At 40.5% G+C, this 16,278-nt stretch overlaps 1 protein-coding gene across 1 annotated transcript; it reads right to left on the bottom strand.

Moving 5' to 3' along the window:
- Window positions 1-6,589: 6,589 nt before the first annotated feature.
- On the bottom strand, window positions 6,590-13,036 carry mmp13b (matrix metallopeptidase 13b). Its single transcript, XM_021588256.3, has 10 exons — window positions 12,816-13,036; window positions 12,213-12,457; window positions 11,877-12,025; window positions 11,523-11,648; window positions 11,277-11,432; window positions 8,080-8,200; window positions 7,851-7,984; window positions 7,521-7,680; window positions 7,309-7,412; window positions 6,590-7,194 (listed from the first exon to the last, which is right to left on the bottom strand). Exons 1-10 carry the CDS (start codon window positions 12,912-12,914, stop codon window positions 7,094-7,096), a joined length of 1,395 nt encoding a protein of 464 aa, XP_021443931.3. The 5' UTR covers window positions 12,915-13,036; the 3' UTR covers window positions 6,590-7,093.
- Between the last annotated feature and the right edge of the window lie 3,242 nt (window positions 13,037-16,278).

Below are 16,278 nucleotides of genomic sequence, written 5' to 3'. Positions count from 1 at the left end.
GCACGACTCCAACACCATCATTAAGTTTGCTGACAACACAACAGTGATCTGATCACTGACAACGATGAGACAGCCTATAGGGAGGAGGTCTAAAGACCTGGCAGTGTGGTGCCAGGACAACAACCTCTCTCTCAATGTAATCAAGACAAAGGAGCCGACAGTGGACTACAGGAAAAGGATGTCCGAACAGGCGCCCCATTGACATCAATGGGACTGAAGTGGAGCGGATCGAGAGTTTCAAGTTCCTTGGTGTCCACATCACCAACAAACTATCATGGTCCAAACACATCAAGACAGTTGTGAAGAGGGCACGGCAGCACCTTTTCTCCCTCAGGAGACTGGAGAGATTTGACATGGGTCCTCAAGAAGTTCTGCAGCTGCACCATTGAGAGCAACACTGGTTTAATCACAGCTTGGTAAGGCAACTTCTCAGCATCTGACTGTAAGGCGCTACAGAGGGTAGTGCATATGGCCCAGTACATCACTGGGGCCAAGCTTCCTTGCCATCCAGGACCTATATACTAGGTCAGAGGAAGGCCCAAAAAATTGTCAAAGACTCTAGTCCCCAAGTCATAGACTGTTCTCTCAGCTAGCGCATGGCAAGCGGTACCGGAGAGCCAAGTCTAGGACCAAAAGGATCCTTAACAGCTTCTACCCCCAAGCCATAAGACTTCTGAACAACTAATCCAATGGCCAACCGACTATCAACATTGACATTACTTTACAAATTATCTCGACTATCCTATACCCCCGCACACTGACTCAGTACCATTTAAAAAAATAAAAAAAAACATTTGTCACAATTGATGCAGGGAAGGGCTGCTGTCTTATCGGCTCTCACCCAACCATGCTATTTTGTTAGTTTTTTTGCATTGTTCGTCTCTTATGACTGAAAAGAGCTTCTAGACATCAGAACTGTGATTGCTCACCTCAAACTGGATGAAGAGTTCTTCTTCAATGAGTCAAACGGGAGGGATATACTACTACAGACACCCGACCAGGCCCAGATCGCCGTGATTCGCTGGAGAAGGAAACTGAGATTTTGTGGAAAAAGATCAGGGTGCCTTGTGAAGACGAGTGACGAGTGGCTAATCTGCCCTTGCCTTCCATCTTGCTAGCTAATATTAATTCGCTGGAAAAAAATGGGACGAGCTGAAAGCACACATTTCCCGCATTAAACACTGTAATATTGTATGTTTCACCGAGTCGTGGCAGAACGACGACATTAAGAACATACAGCTGGTGGGTTATACACTCCATCGGCAGGACAGAACAGCAGCCTCTGGTAAGACACAGGGCGGGGGCCTATGCATATACAGTGGGTCTACAATTGTGTTTCTGGTGTCCTTTGACAGCTCTTTGGTCTTGGCCATAGTGGAGTTTGGAGTGTGACTGTTTGAGGTTGTGGACAGGTGTCTTTTATACTGATAACAAGTTCAAACAGGTGCCATTAATACAGGTAACGAGTGGAGGACAGAGGAGCCTCTTAAAGAAGAAGTTACAGGTCTGTGAGAGCCAGAAATCTTGATTGTTTGAAGGTGACCAAATACTTATTTTCCACCATAATTTGTAAATAACTTCATAAAAAATCCTACAATGTGATTTTCTGGATTTTTTTTTCTCATTTTGTCTGTCATAGTTGAAGTGTACCTATGATGAAAATTACAGGCCTCTCTCATATTTTTAAGTGGGAGAACTTGCACAATTGGTGGCTGACTAAATACTTTTTTGCCCCACTGTATGTGAACAACAGCTGGTGCACGATATCTAAGGAAGTCTCTGGGTTTTGCTCGCCTGAGGTAGAGTATCTCACGATAAGCTGTAGACCACACTATATACCTAGACTTTTCATCTTTATTTTCCATAGCTGTCTACATACCATCACAGACCGATGCTGGCACTAAAACCATACTCAATGAGCTGTATACCACCATAAGCAAACAGGGAAATGCTCTTCCAGAGGCGGCACTCCTAGTGGCTGGGGACTTTAACGCAGGGAAACCTAAATCAGTTTAACCTCATTTCTATCAGCATGTTAAATGTCCAACTAGAGGAAAAAAAATTCTAGACCACCTTTACTCCACACACAGAGACACGTACAAACCTCTAGACCACCTTTACTCCACACACAGAGACACGTACAAACCTCTAGACCACCTTTACTCCACACACAGAGACACGTACAAACCTCTAGACCACCTTTACTCCACACACAGAGACACGTACAAACCTCTAGACCACCTTTACTCCACACACAGAGACACGTACAAACCTCTAGACCACCTTTACTCCACACACAGAGACACGTACAAAGCTTTCCCTTGCCCTCCATTTGGCAAAACGGATCATAATTCTATCCTCCTGATTCCTGCTTACAAGCAAAAATTAAAGCAGGAAGCACCAGTGACTCGGTCTATAAAAAAAGTAATCCTTGGTGTACACATCACAGACAGGTCCACCTGCACAGACAGTGATGTGAAGGTGCAACACCGCCTCTACAACCTCAGGAGGCTGATCCAGAGCGACTTAAAGTAGTGAGTGCATAAATGTTTGTACTTGTAATCCGGCAGGCTTTATTCAAATAAATGTTTTAAATATTTTTATTTATTTAACTAGGCAAGTCAGTTAAGAACAAATTCTTATTTACAATGATGGCCTAGGAACAGTGGATTAACTGCCTTGTTCAGGGGCAGAACGACAGATTTTTACCTTGTCAGCTCAGGGATTCAATCTAGGAACGTTTCGGTTACTGGTCCAACACTCTAATCACTAGGCTACCTACCACCCCAGGTACAGTGCCTTGCGAAAGTATTCGGCCCCCTTGAACTTTGCGACCTTTTGCCACATTTCAGGCTTCAAACATAAAGATATAAAACTGCATTTTTTTGTGAAGTGGGACATAATCATGAAGTGGAACAACATTTATTGGATATTTCAAACTTTTTTAACAAATCAAAAACTGAAAAATTGGGCGTGCAAAATTATTCAGCCCCTTTACTTTCAGTGCAGCAAACTCTCTCCAGAAGTTCAGTGAGGATCTCTGAATGATCCAATGTTGACCTAAATGACTAATGATGATAAATACAATCCACCTGTGTGTAATCAAGTCTCCGTATAAATGCACCTGCACTGTGATAGTCTCAGAGGTCCGTTAAAAGCGCAGAGAGCATCATGAAGAACAAGGAACACACCAGGCAGGTCCGAGATACTGTTGTGAAGAAGTTTAAAGCCGAATTTGGATACAAAAAGATTTCCCAAGCTTTAAACATCCCAAGGAGCACTGTGCAAGCGATAATATTGAAATGGAAGGACTATCAGACCACTGCAAATCTACCAAGATCTGGCCGTCCCTCTAAACTTTCAGCTCATACAAGGAGAAGACTGATCAGAGATGCAGCCAAGAGGCCCATGATCACTCTGGATGAACTGCAGAGATCTACAGCTGAGGTGGGAGACTCTGTCCATAGGACAACAATCAGTCATGTATTGCACAAATCTGGCCTTTATGGAAGAGTGGCAAGAAGAAAGCCATTTCTTAAAGATATCCATAAAAAGTGTTGTTTAAAGTTTGCCACAAGCCACCTGGGAGACACACCAAACATGTGGAAGAAGGTGCTCTGGTCAGATGAAACCAAAATTGAACTTTTTGGCAACAATGCAAAACGTTATGTTTGGCGTAAAAGCAACACAGCTGAACACACCATCCCCACTGTCAAACATGGTGGTGGCAGCATCATGGTTTGGGCCTGCTTTTCTTCAGCAGGGACAGGGAAGATGGTTAAAATTGATGGGAAGATGGATGGAGCCAAATACAGGACCATTCTGGAAGAACCTGATGTAGTCTGCAAAAGACCTGAGACTAGGACGGAGATTTGTCTTCCAACAAGACAATGATCTAAAACATAAAGCAAAATCTACAATGGAATGGTTCAAAAATAAACATATCCAGGTGATAGAATGGCCAAGTCAAAGTCCAGACCTGAATCCAATCGAGAATCTGTGGAAAGAACTGAAAACTGCTGTTCACAAATGCTCTCCATCTAACCTCACTGAGCTCGAGCTGTTTTGCAAGGAGGAATGGGAAAAAATTTCAGTCTCTCGATGTGCAAAACTGATAGAGACATACCCCAAGCGACTTACAGCTGTAATCGCAGCAAAAGGTGACGCTACAAAGTATTAACTTAAGGGGGCTGAATAATTTTGCACGCCCAATTTTTCAGTTTTTGATTTGTTAAAAAAGTTTGAACTATCCAATAAATGTCATTCCACTTCATGATTGTGTCCCACTTGTTGTTGATTCTTCACAAAAAAATACAGTTTTATATCTTTATGTTTGAAGCCTGAAATGTGGCAAAAGGTCGCAAAGTTCAAGTTGGCCGAATACTTTCGCAAGACACTGTATTTAATTCCTGATATGGAACTTGATGTGTGGTGAAAGATTGTTACATAGAAAACACTAAACTACATAGACGACAGAAACATGAACAAAACATGTACTGTATTTTAAGAGGGGGTGATTTAAGAGTTCAGACAAATTGATGACACAAGCGAGTTATGTTATCATGTGGTTGTTATGTTGGTTTGTTGTCTAGGAATTCCTCACACTCAGCCATACCCTCTTTCCAAACCCTATCTAATCTAGCAGGCCTGATGCGTACTCACTGTCAAAATAATCAGTTCCACCAACTGTGTTGTTTGCGGGGAGGGGGGTGCGGGGAGTTTAAAGAGCTTGCATCACTCTCAGTAGTGGTGGTTTGAGATGGGATTTTTCCTAAGGAAAAGGGACACATCCTGAGATTGTATGGCCTCTCTCTCTCTCTTTTCCTCCCATCTGGTTTCCATCAGAGGTGCCAAGACTGGAGTTACTTCCAGCAGGACACAATAGAGCACCTCCATGCAGTTAACTATTTGTGGGTCTTTACTCTGCCTGAGGTGTTTTCTTAACACAACTCAATCCTTCATTTGAAGTTATTTTCTTTAGGTGTTTCATTGTGTTATCACGCTACATGTTACATTTCCACACTACATTGGGTTCGCTGACAGACATTAAATGGCCAATATCAGTCAGGATGGTAACAATATGAAACATGACCGGTTTTGTATCATTTTGAGACCTTATGGATATTTTCCTATATCTTCTTACCTATGGTCGGGGGAGAGGGACATACCACCGGCCAACAACAGAGCTTGTTTCAGAGAAATCAGTGACGCAGCTAACGAGGAAACCAGAAGACTAGGTGCCTGCTCTGTAATTGCATCCACATGGTCCGGCCCAAAGATTAAGTTTCTTAAACTCACGAGCTTCATCGCTATTTTTGTTGGTAGTCTTGGATCGCAACTGCTCCACCTTGGAGAGTCTTGGAGCCTGTCTGGACCTCAGAAGCCTCATGCTGACTCACTGATGCATCATAGATACCATTCTGATCAGTTCAGCTCAAGAACATGTACTAAGAACATAACTACTAGATTTAATCTCTATTTGCTCACTCTAACATACATGATTTTATCAATGGACTTGATTTATACTTTTTGGAAGGCTTGACAGAACGAACTAAAACATTTGAGCAACATAAGCTGCTACAGTTTGGCACTGATAGGGTTGTCAATTTTCCCATAGTTGAGCTAAGATGCATAGTATGCGTGTCTGTGGCTGCATCTTAACGCGTAGAGCTTTCCTTGGAAGAATCACAGCATTTAATGAGTGACTCATGTTACTCAGAGTATCCCATTTTTGTTTGGGTGGCTGAGCTCAAAGTAAACCACCATTCAGACTGAGCTCATGGTAAACAACCATACATACCAGAGGAGGCTGGTGGAAGGAGTTATAGGAGGACTAGCTCATTGTAATGGTTGGAATGGAATGCGGTTTCCATGTGTTTGATGTGTTGGATTAATTCCATTCCAGCCATTACAATGAGCCTGTGCTCCTATAACTCCTTCCACCAGCCTCCTCTGACTCAGACTGAGCTTGCAGGAAACCGTGTTGACGTAGCACCCTCTTGTGGTGTAAACCTAGAACTGCTGTTTGGCCAATGGCAACACAAGGATGTGTCCATGTAAAAACAAGCAGGGAGGGCCGGGAAAGTCAATACCTACAACAGAATGGCAGAGCTATGCCAACTCAGCTGCCAAGTCATCCCTGTTGCAGTATTGATGACAAAGAGGGAGTATTTTGGCAGTTGTGGCTGGTTACTCAATACCGTGGCATGGTGCTGTGTAGGTGGTTTGTGTGCACTTGTGACACATAAGCAGTCTTTTATGCAGTCTGCTCTATCTATTTTGTATACTTCCTGACCACAATAACCTTAGATGATCCAAGATCAAACTATGTGGTAGTATGACAACGCCTGCAAAAAAGCACCCAGTGTAGAACGTGGTCCCATAAATTCCCATCTCTTCCCATCCCTATATCTATTTTCCTACATCTCTTACCAAACGTATCATCTCTTCCCATGTCTCTTACCATATTTTTTCCAAACAGATGCATTTTGTCTTGTTACAGAATAGGTGTATTTTGAGTATGATGTGGGCCTACACGTCGAACACTAAATGTTGCTATAGAGTATTTAAATCACAAACACTCAGACAATGCCATTTGCACATATTATTTTATTCATGAAAATGTGTCATTAAAATTAGTAGTATAAACATTCACAGTCCATAAAAAGCATTAGCTCGTACTCTAGATTTGGTGTCCTTGAATGCCATCTATTGGTGGATCTGCAACACATTACTGTAACTTCCCCAAGTAACATTTACATACAGAGAGAAATGCAATTACAGTATTCTAAAGTATATCAGAGTGGTTTCTATCCCACCCTTCAATACTATAACAAGTCATGTGAATATGATGCACATTTTCTGATACCCTAAAGCAAGACCCTGCATAGTGGTTTCCACATTTGTTCGATGCATAAGCCAACCGTTTTCCCATTCCCAATAAATATTACACCTACTTTAGTCTTCAGACATGCATTTTACATGCTGTTTTCCAGCGTACTTTGAGATGAGTTACAAATAACAAACAGGTGTCCTGCACAAATGACCTATTGGTACGTTTCCCATAAAATAACATTAGTTCTCCACCAGTGGATCAGCAGTTGAGAAAAGAGTTTGTCCTAACAATCTGAATGACCTTCCTTGCACTGTAGCTGTATTCAAACTGTGTATGTTCATGGAAGAAATGCAAATATCCTGCAAGGAGAAAGAAAGGATGAATTTGTTAGAGAGAGCTATTTATTATATATTCAAAGCAATTGCAACGGAAACTACATAAGAATATTATTGAAATTAGTGATTGTGATATACCATATTTATATAAGGCAGCATCCACCTCATCTCCCATTCCAGGGAAATCCATCTCAATGGATCTTGGGAAGCCACTGTCCATTGTGTTAGTCTTCTCATCATAACTGTCAATAAGACACAACCAAGACTATAACCTATAATGAACGGTTATGTTTGCAGATATCATCTCTCAACAAGACTAGACCAGACCAGTCCAGACCATACCGTCCTACCTCCAGAACTGCTCTTCAGAGAACAGAAGGGTCTTGCCGGTGTCTGGGATGTACACAGCAGCATCCACCCTCCGCACGGTCTTGGGGAGTCCCAGTTTATGGATGTATTTGGGGTAGCCCTCCACTAGGCTGTAGCCGTTGAGGGCCCACATTCTAATACCTGGAAAAATATTACAATTTGTCAACGAAATTAACCTATGACTCTTGCACCGACATCAATTTGATTAGATATCTACTGTATATGTGATGGAAATGAGCAAAGTAGAACTGTAATTGCATATTCAAAATGACAGAGGACTATGCCAACAGTGTTGCCAGCATGTAATTCACCACTGAATATGAAGACCATGTCTTTCTCAGGGTACTCATAGGCAGCATCCACTTTGTTTGGGAGGGAGGGCCAGGTGGATTTGATCAGGGTTTGCTCAGGCTCTGCAAACTGAGGATGGAGACGCCAGTAGAACCTGTCATCAAATAGAAAACATCAACACATACATTTTGTCAATTTTAACCTTATAGTTTGTGCAGAAAAGTTCTCATGAATGGACACACTCCCTACCTGTCTTTGAAGATGATTGTTTCTCCTCTGAGCTCAGTGACAGCATCAAAACTCAACATGGGGTCACATTTGTTTGGGGCATCTGGCTTGGGCTTCACTTTGCTGTCATTGGGGTTCGGGCCTAAAGGATTGAACCGCATAATGAGCATTTCAAAATATGACTCCAGTGGGTGGAATTACAGTACCAGTCAAAAGATGGACACACCTACTCATTCTACATTGTAGAATAATAGTGAAGACATCAAAACTATGAAACAACATATACGGAATCATGTAGTAACCAAAAAAGTGTTAAACAAACCCAAATATATTTTAAACTTGAGATTCTTCAAAGTAACCACCCTTTGCCTTGATGACAACTTTGCAAACTCTTGGCATTCTCTCAACCAGCTTCACCTGGAATATTATTCTAACAGTCTTGAAGGAGTTCCCACATGCTGAGCACTTGTTGGCTGCTTTTCCTTTGCTCTGCGGTCCAACTCATCCCAAACCATCTCAATTGGGTTGAGGTCAGGTGATTGTGGAGGCCAGGTCATCTGATGCAGCACTCCATCATGCTCCTTCTTGGTCAAATAGCCCTTGCACAGCCTGTAGGTGAAATGGGTCATTGTCCTGATGAAAAATAAAGTCCCACAAAGCACAAACCAGATGGGATGGCGTACCGCTGCAGAATGCTTTGGTAGCCATACTGGTTAAGTGTGTCTTGAATTGTAAATGAATCACTGACAGTGTCACCAGCAAAGCACCACCACACCATCACACCTCCTCCATGCTTCACAGTGGGAACAACACTTGCGGAAGTCATCCGTTCACCTACTCTGCGTCTCACAAAGACAAGGCGATTGGAACCACAAATCTCAAATTTGCCAAGTGTGTGCAAAGCTGTCATCAAGGTAACGGGGTGGCTACTTCGAAGAATCTCATTGTTCGTGTTTCTGGGCCAAAGCAAGTCTCTTCTTCATATTGGTATTAGTAGTGGTTAATTTGCAACAATTTGCAACAATTCGACCATGAAGGCCTGATTCACGCAGTCTCCTCTGAACAGTTGATGTTGAGATGTGTCTGTTATTAAACTCTGTGAAGCATTTATTTGGGCTGCAATTTCTGAGACTGGTAACTCTAATGAACATATCCTCTACAGCAGAGGTAACTCTGGGTCTTCCTTTCCTGTGGCAGTCCTCAAGAGAGACAGTTTCATCATAGCACTTGAAATTTTCCTGATCGACTGGCCTTCATGTCTTAAAGTAATGATGGACCGTCATTTCTCTTTGCTTATTTGAGCTGTTCTTGCCATAATATGGACTCGGTCTTTTACCAAATAGGGCTATCTTCTGTATACCACCCCTACCTTGTATCAACACAACTGATTGGCTCAAACGCATTATCTTCTTGGTGACAGGGAGGGCAGTATTGAGTAGCTTGGATGAATAAGGTGCCAAGAGTAAACTGCCTGCTACTCTGTCCCAGATGCTAATATATGCATATTATTAGTAGTATTGGATAGAAAACACTCTGAAGTTTCTAAAACTGTTTGAATGATGTCTGTTAGTATAACATAACTCATATGGCAGGTGAAAACCTGAGACAAATCCAACCAGGAAGTGGGAAATCTGAGGTTTGTAGTTTCATTTAAGTGATTGCCTATCCAATATGCTGTGTCTATGAGGCCAGATTGCACTTCCCAGGGCTTCCAGCAGGTGTCAACAGTCTTTAGAAAGTTGTTTGAGGCTTCTATTGTGGAAGGGTGTCGAATAAGAGCTGTTTCAACAAGTGGACTAGGCTGAGGCCAATCAGTTGTTTACTGCGAGGTCACGCCGTTCCTTCTTTTTCCTCTGTAAGGAATACGTTATTGTCCGGTTGGAATATTATTGAAGATTTATTATAAAAAGACTAAGGTTGATTGTAAACATCGTTTTACATGTTTCTACAAACTGTAATGGAACTCTTTTGACTTTTCATCTGGAGTTTGCGCTCGCGCATTGTGCCTTTTGGAATAGTGAACTAAACACACAAACAAAACGGAGGTATTTGGACATAAATATAGACGTAATCAAACAAAACGAACATTTCTTGTGGAAATGGGAGTCCTGGGAGTGCATTCCGACAAAGATCAGCAAAGGTAAGTGAAGATTTATAATGCTATTTATTTATGACTTTTGTTGACACCACAATTTGGCGGGTAACTGTATGGCTTATTTGTGTGGCTGAATGCTGTTCTCTGATTATTGAATATTGTGCTTTTGCCGTAAAGCTTTTTTTAAAATCTGACACAGCGGTTGCATTAAGAACAAGTTTATCTTTAATTCTATGTAAAACATGTATCTTTCATCAAAGTTTATGATGAGTATTTATGTTATTTGATGTGACTCTGCAATTTCTCCGAATGTTTTGGAGGCATTTCTGAACATGGCGCCAATGTAAACGGAGGTTTTTGGATATAAATAGGAACTTTATCGAACAAAACATACATGTATTGTGTAACGTTGTGTCCTGGGAGTGTCATCTGATGAAGATCGTCAAAGGTTAGTGATTCATTTTATCTATATTTCTGCTTTTTGTGACACCTCTCTTTGGTTGGAAAATGGCTGAATGCTTTCTGTGACTAGTTGCTGACCTAACATAATGATATGTTCTGCTTTCGCAGAAAAGCCTTTTTGAAATCGGACACTGTGGTTGGATTAACGAGAAGTGTATCTTTAAAATGGAGTAAAATACTTGTATGGTTGAGGAATTTTAATTATGAGATTTCTGTTATTTTGAATTTGGCACCCTGCAATTTCACTGGCTGTTGGCGAGGTGGGACGCTAGCGTCCCGAACGATCCCGGAGAGGTTAAGAAGGAAAGAAATTCCACAAGGCACATCTGTTAATTGAAATGCATTCCCAGGTGACTACCTCATGAAGCTGTATGAGAGAATGCCAAGAGTGTGCAAAGCTGTCATCAAGGTAAAGATAGGCTACTTTGAAGAATCTCGAATATAAATAGATTTTTATTTGTTTAACACTTTTTCGGTTACTACATGATCCCATATGTGTTATTTCATAGTTTTGATGTCTTCACTATTATTCTACAATGTAGAAAATAGTACAAATAAAGAAAAACCCTGGAATGAGTTGGTGTGTCCAAACTTATGACTTTACTTTTGACTTAATTATCTGTAACTATTTTCTGTTTGTGGTAATAAGTGGAACACTAACCATAAAGAGCTTGAATGCCGGTGATATCATCCTCAGACAGTGGATAACCCTGGCTGTAGGAGTAGACTGGGTACATCAGAGCTCCAGGATCAGAAGAATGGGACAAGCCAAGGGCATGGCCAAACTCATGAGTGGCGACCAGGAAAAGGTTGTAGGCTACAGGGGAGGAAATATGTCAGTAAGTAATCATTGATTAAATGTCATACATTTTCCTTGATCCCCCACGTAAATGTACCAAATATTTACCGTCTGAGTCTATTGACCAATGTTCATCTTCATCAAAGTGTGTGTCTCCTCCAATGTCTCTGCCAGGGGGATAGGCATGGGCTAAGAGACCGTCAGGGCCGTCAAAGGGGTTGAAGTCTCCATGTTCTAAAGACAAAGAAAGGCCAGGGAAAAAATTATGTTTGAGGATGGTTTCAGTAAGTGTTGCCAGCATTCAATCAATTTATTCTATGACAGGGTCTTGCACAACTCTAAACAATGTTCACTGAATGTTGAACAAAACTACAGTAAGATTATCAAATTATTAATCAAGATATTCTCCATATATTCTGTATAGTCTATCAACTGTAGGCCAGAATAAAGAAATTGGTCTACCTTTTGTCCCAAATGCTATCATGATGTCAGCCTTCCCCTCGTGCAGTTTCTTGAAGGTCAGAGGAGTGACATTAGCCCAGATGTTGAAGGCTTTATGGATAGCTCTGTCCACATCTGCCTTCATCAGATCAGGAGTATAATTCACTATTCTGAAGGGCATTTCAAGAGAGAGGAAACATGTCTTCATTTAAGAGAAACTTGACAAGTTTTATCCAAAGTACTGAAAGCTGATAATATCCATTGATTCCAAGGTCATGTGGTATATGTGGAGTAAATTAACATTATTACACCAATACCATAAAATAAATATGACCCAGAGTGTTTGAGAAGCCTCACCTGAAGGTCACATTGGTATTCTGCCATTTGAGGTGTCTGGGGAAGTGGTTGTATTCCCCCACGTCAGGGACACCACACCTGGCCATGCTCATCAGTTCCAGGGTGTTAGCGTCCAGGCTCCCTGTCACTTGGAGGTTGAAGAAGGACTGCATCTCCCTGATCTTAGTCTGCATGGCGTCTGACGACCTGTGGGACGGGGTTCCCTGAAGTCCAGCTCGAAGGTTGTAGAACCTGCGGAGGTATTTCTGAAGAGGAAACAATAACATAAGTTAACACCTTCATGATATGTAGCTGTTTAAGCGTGGTCATATGGAATGGATGTAATTTAAATATGGTAATTTAAGGAGCAAAATCACAAGAGAAACACAGGGTTCAATTTGAGGGGTTATATTATTTCAACAACGTCTGGCATATTGTATGCAATTAACAATTTTGTTTAAATGAAATAATGCTAATTTTGTTTATACTATACATTATCGCATTTATCCTTATTTTGAGTATGAGGATAACTGTAAAATCAATATTAAAAACACAAATATTCAGTGCACCAAACAGAAATGTATAAACAAAAGGACATCAGAACCACAGATTTAATTGGCTTACCTCGGCTAATAGCCACTTGTCAGTCTCCTCCGGAGATGACAGAGGCATAGCAAATGACTGAGCAACCACCACAAGGAGCAGTAAACCTGTGATTTCCATCTTGTCTTGGTGGCATCCAGCACAGTGACTGACTGGGGTCCAGGAGCCAAGTCTGTTTTTATACTGAGTGTTTATTTTTCTAAACGTCTGTGATTCATGCCACTTCCTCCTCAGACTGCCTAAACTGCTGGTAGTTCAGAAAAAAGAGTGCTTGTGGTTTAGTAAACTGCTTTGAACACACCTGAATAAGCAGTGATGTCACATTTTTTGACCAAATGTTCATGACAATTTTTTTTAAAGATTCAATGAATACATATGGCTAGTGACCAGTTATCTGAACTTTTGTGACGCTATTTTATGTTCTTCCAAAGATAAATATATCTCTAAATTCCTCTATAACGAAAAAAATATATTGAGCTTTACTTAAGAAAGTTAATTAAATACGTTATCTTTAAATGGTAATGTGCATACATGTCGATGAGTACACATGCTATTTGTAAAACTTTCAGACACCCATGACTGTGATACACTTCCATGTTATTTTGAGCAAGACAGAGGATGACAGTTCATGGCCATAGAGAAATCAGTTAAAGGGAAAATCCACTCGAAATACAACCTAACATGATTTACCGCATACCTTGGCAGAACAGGATGTGCGTACCTAGAACAGGATATGTATTTCACATGTGGTCACTGATATAAATGTATATATTAGATTATATTGGATAAGAGTAGCCTGTGTCCCAAGTTATAGCAGCAGAGTTTAAGTACTGGGGGCAGGGCAGGTCAAGTCATGCCCTGTCACTTGTATGTCTGCTGCTTCTGTGTGTCTGCTTGTGTCTGTGTTGTCACATGTTGTCTTCAGTCTGCTATAACAATGGAATTCCTGAACCCAGACTCCAAGCCAAGAGGGGTATTTTATGGCAATTCACAAACAACATGACAAGCAGCCTTACAACAGGCATGCAAATAACATTCTTAACTGCAATTAACTTGAAGTTTCTGACAGAGTTAATGGGGATTAAACGCTCGCCAAACATACAAAGTGCACCTCATGCAGATGCTGTTAAGATCTAATATAGGTATTTATGAACGTTGGCTGACGCTATTATACCTACGGTATATCAGAGACTTATGACTATGTTGAGAGAGAGCATTAGCTAAACTATTTTAGACTGTGGAAACATAGTCACTGAGCTGAGTCATATTTAGGGGAAGTTGGCTGGGGGATTTTTGCAACTGACTAAGATGGTCACCCACATTCACAACTAACTAGAACATAAATAATACATCCAATTAAAACTTTAACATAACCAATAATACGTTTATGTCACTGATGGTAGAATGATACAAAAGAGAGTCATTTTGCATTTAAAAAGGTTTCTTTATTGGTTAGAGGGGAACATTGGAGGCTTCAGCACCAGAACTGCTTCCATCAGTAAGCATCATTACCTCACAAGGGCCCGATTCCGACCCGAGTTAAGCAGATGTAAATTTAATGTAATTCCATTTTTATGCACTTTTCCCTCTACACATATTCTGACCTTGAACTTAAGCATGGGAATAGTGTGCTACTCACCTGCTATTCGTTTTGGGTGGAGATCTAAGAGATGAAGGTGTGCCGGTGTAACCGATGTGAAAATGCTAGCTTGTTAGCGGTGGTGTGCGCTAATGGTGTTTCAATCAGTGACGTCACTCGCTCTGAGACCTTGAAGTAGTTGTTACCCTTGCAGAGGCTTTTGTGGCGCGATGGGTAACGATGCTTCGAGGGTGGCTGCTGTTGATGTGTGCAGAGGGTCCCTGGTTTGAGCCCAGGTAGCATCTACTTCATTTTTTTCCAATAGAAATAACGACATTCTCCATGCACTGTAATTTACAGCGTATTAAGAGTTATTGACAAGAGCTAGGTAAATGAGTAATCGATTTGGATAAGGAAATTCTGAATATAAATGACACTTTATATATATATATATATATATATATATATATATATATATATATATATATATATATATATATATATATATATATATATATATATATATATATTTTACCTTATAATTGCTGGAGACAATGTGAAATCAGTCATTTTGCAGCAAACTGAAGCATTTCAACATATAAACTTTCTCACAGTAAAGATTATGAAATGCTGTGCCATTATGCAGAATTTAAATTGTACAGCCTTCTAACTTGCACGGATGGGCACTCTCAAATATCTTTACTTTATGTTACCCCCACTTTCACGGTTTCTTATTTCTATCATGTTAAATACTGTATTACCCTGTTATTTCCCTTCAGTTGGTATAGCCTACATTATCATTAAATTCCATTTTACCTTCATTTGCTTCTTCCTTACACACCATCATGACCATGGTGTTGTTGCTGAGGATTGTTAGTAACAGTTGGTAATATAAAAAAATAATTAAATCGTAATGGAGCAGAGCACAAACCAAGCCACAAACCCGACGCATGGTGCAATAATTTGCTGTGTCATCACACAGTTCCATGGTTAGTGCAGGCGATAGACAAGTGTATAGCCTACAATTGTACGCCATTCTCCCTATTATAATTCTATGTACACTACTCTTTCAACATTACTATGGGTTAAAGAACTGATTTCTTTTCAAAATGAATCAAACCATTTTCTTTCTTTTGTGAGTAAATACTTTCCTAACCCTAAATAATCTGCAATATGAGAGTATTTTTAAATCTACCAATTGGTGCTGAAACATAGACTAATATGCCTATATTTAGATGACTTTCTTTAATTGATTCCTAATATTCCGTTCTCGAACTAAAAGGTACACCGTATTTAAAGGGATGGCGTAAGAAAAATGTACTGAAAACCCTATTGAAAGGAGATTCCACAAGAACATCTCTTGGCCAGCAAGTGGGAGGTATTTTTCAGCAGTTAAATTACATTTATTCAGAAAACGCAAGGGAACCACGCATGCAAATCCAGGTACACACCTTCATAAGGTAAGTCTGAATATCAACTACTGAGAAGTGTGTAGGAAAGGCATTGGTAAGGAAGGCGTAATTTCCTAAGTCTGAATCAGGCCCACAGGGAAGAGCAGGAAGCTACTGTGTTGATTAGAGTGGTCAGTACCACTCTAATAGTAGGCTATGCTGATGTTGGTGAAAACTGTCTACGTACGTAGAGCAGTTGAGTATCAGCATGGGAAATTCCTATAAAACTGTTTTCTTCCATAAAAGAACAACTTGTCTTTCCTACTAGCACTGACTTTGCTGATACATAATGTAGGGAAAATGTACTTTACACGATCATGATGTGTTGTTTCAACTAGCTATCTTAAGATGAATGCACTAAGTCGCTCTGGATAAGAATATCTTTTAAATGACAAAAATGTAAAATACATTTTTTTTGGTTACGTCATGATTCAATATGTGTTATTTCATAGTT

The sequence above is a fragment of the Oncorhynchus mykiss genome, chromosome 27 (assembly GCF_057628025.1).
Source record: "Oncorhynchus mykiss isolate SJ-2025 chromosome 27, ASM5762802v1, whole genome shotgun sequence".
Lineage (NCBI taxonomy): Eukaryota > Metazoa > Chordata > Actinopteri > Salmoniformes > Salmonidae > Oncorhynchus > Oncorhynchus mykiss.
This window is presented reverse-complemented; position numbering and strand designations above follow the sequence as displayed.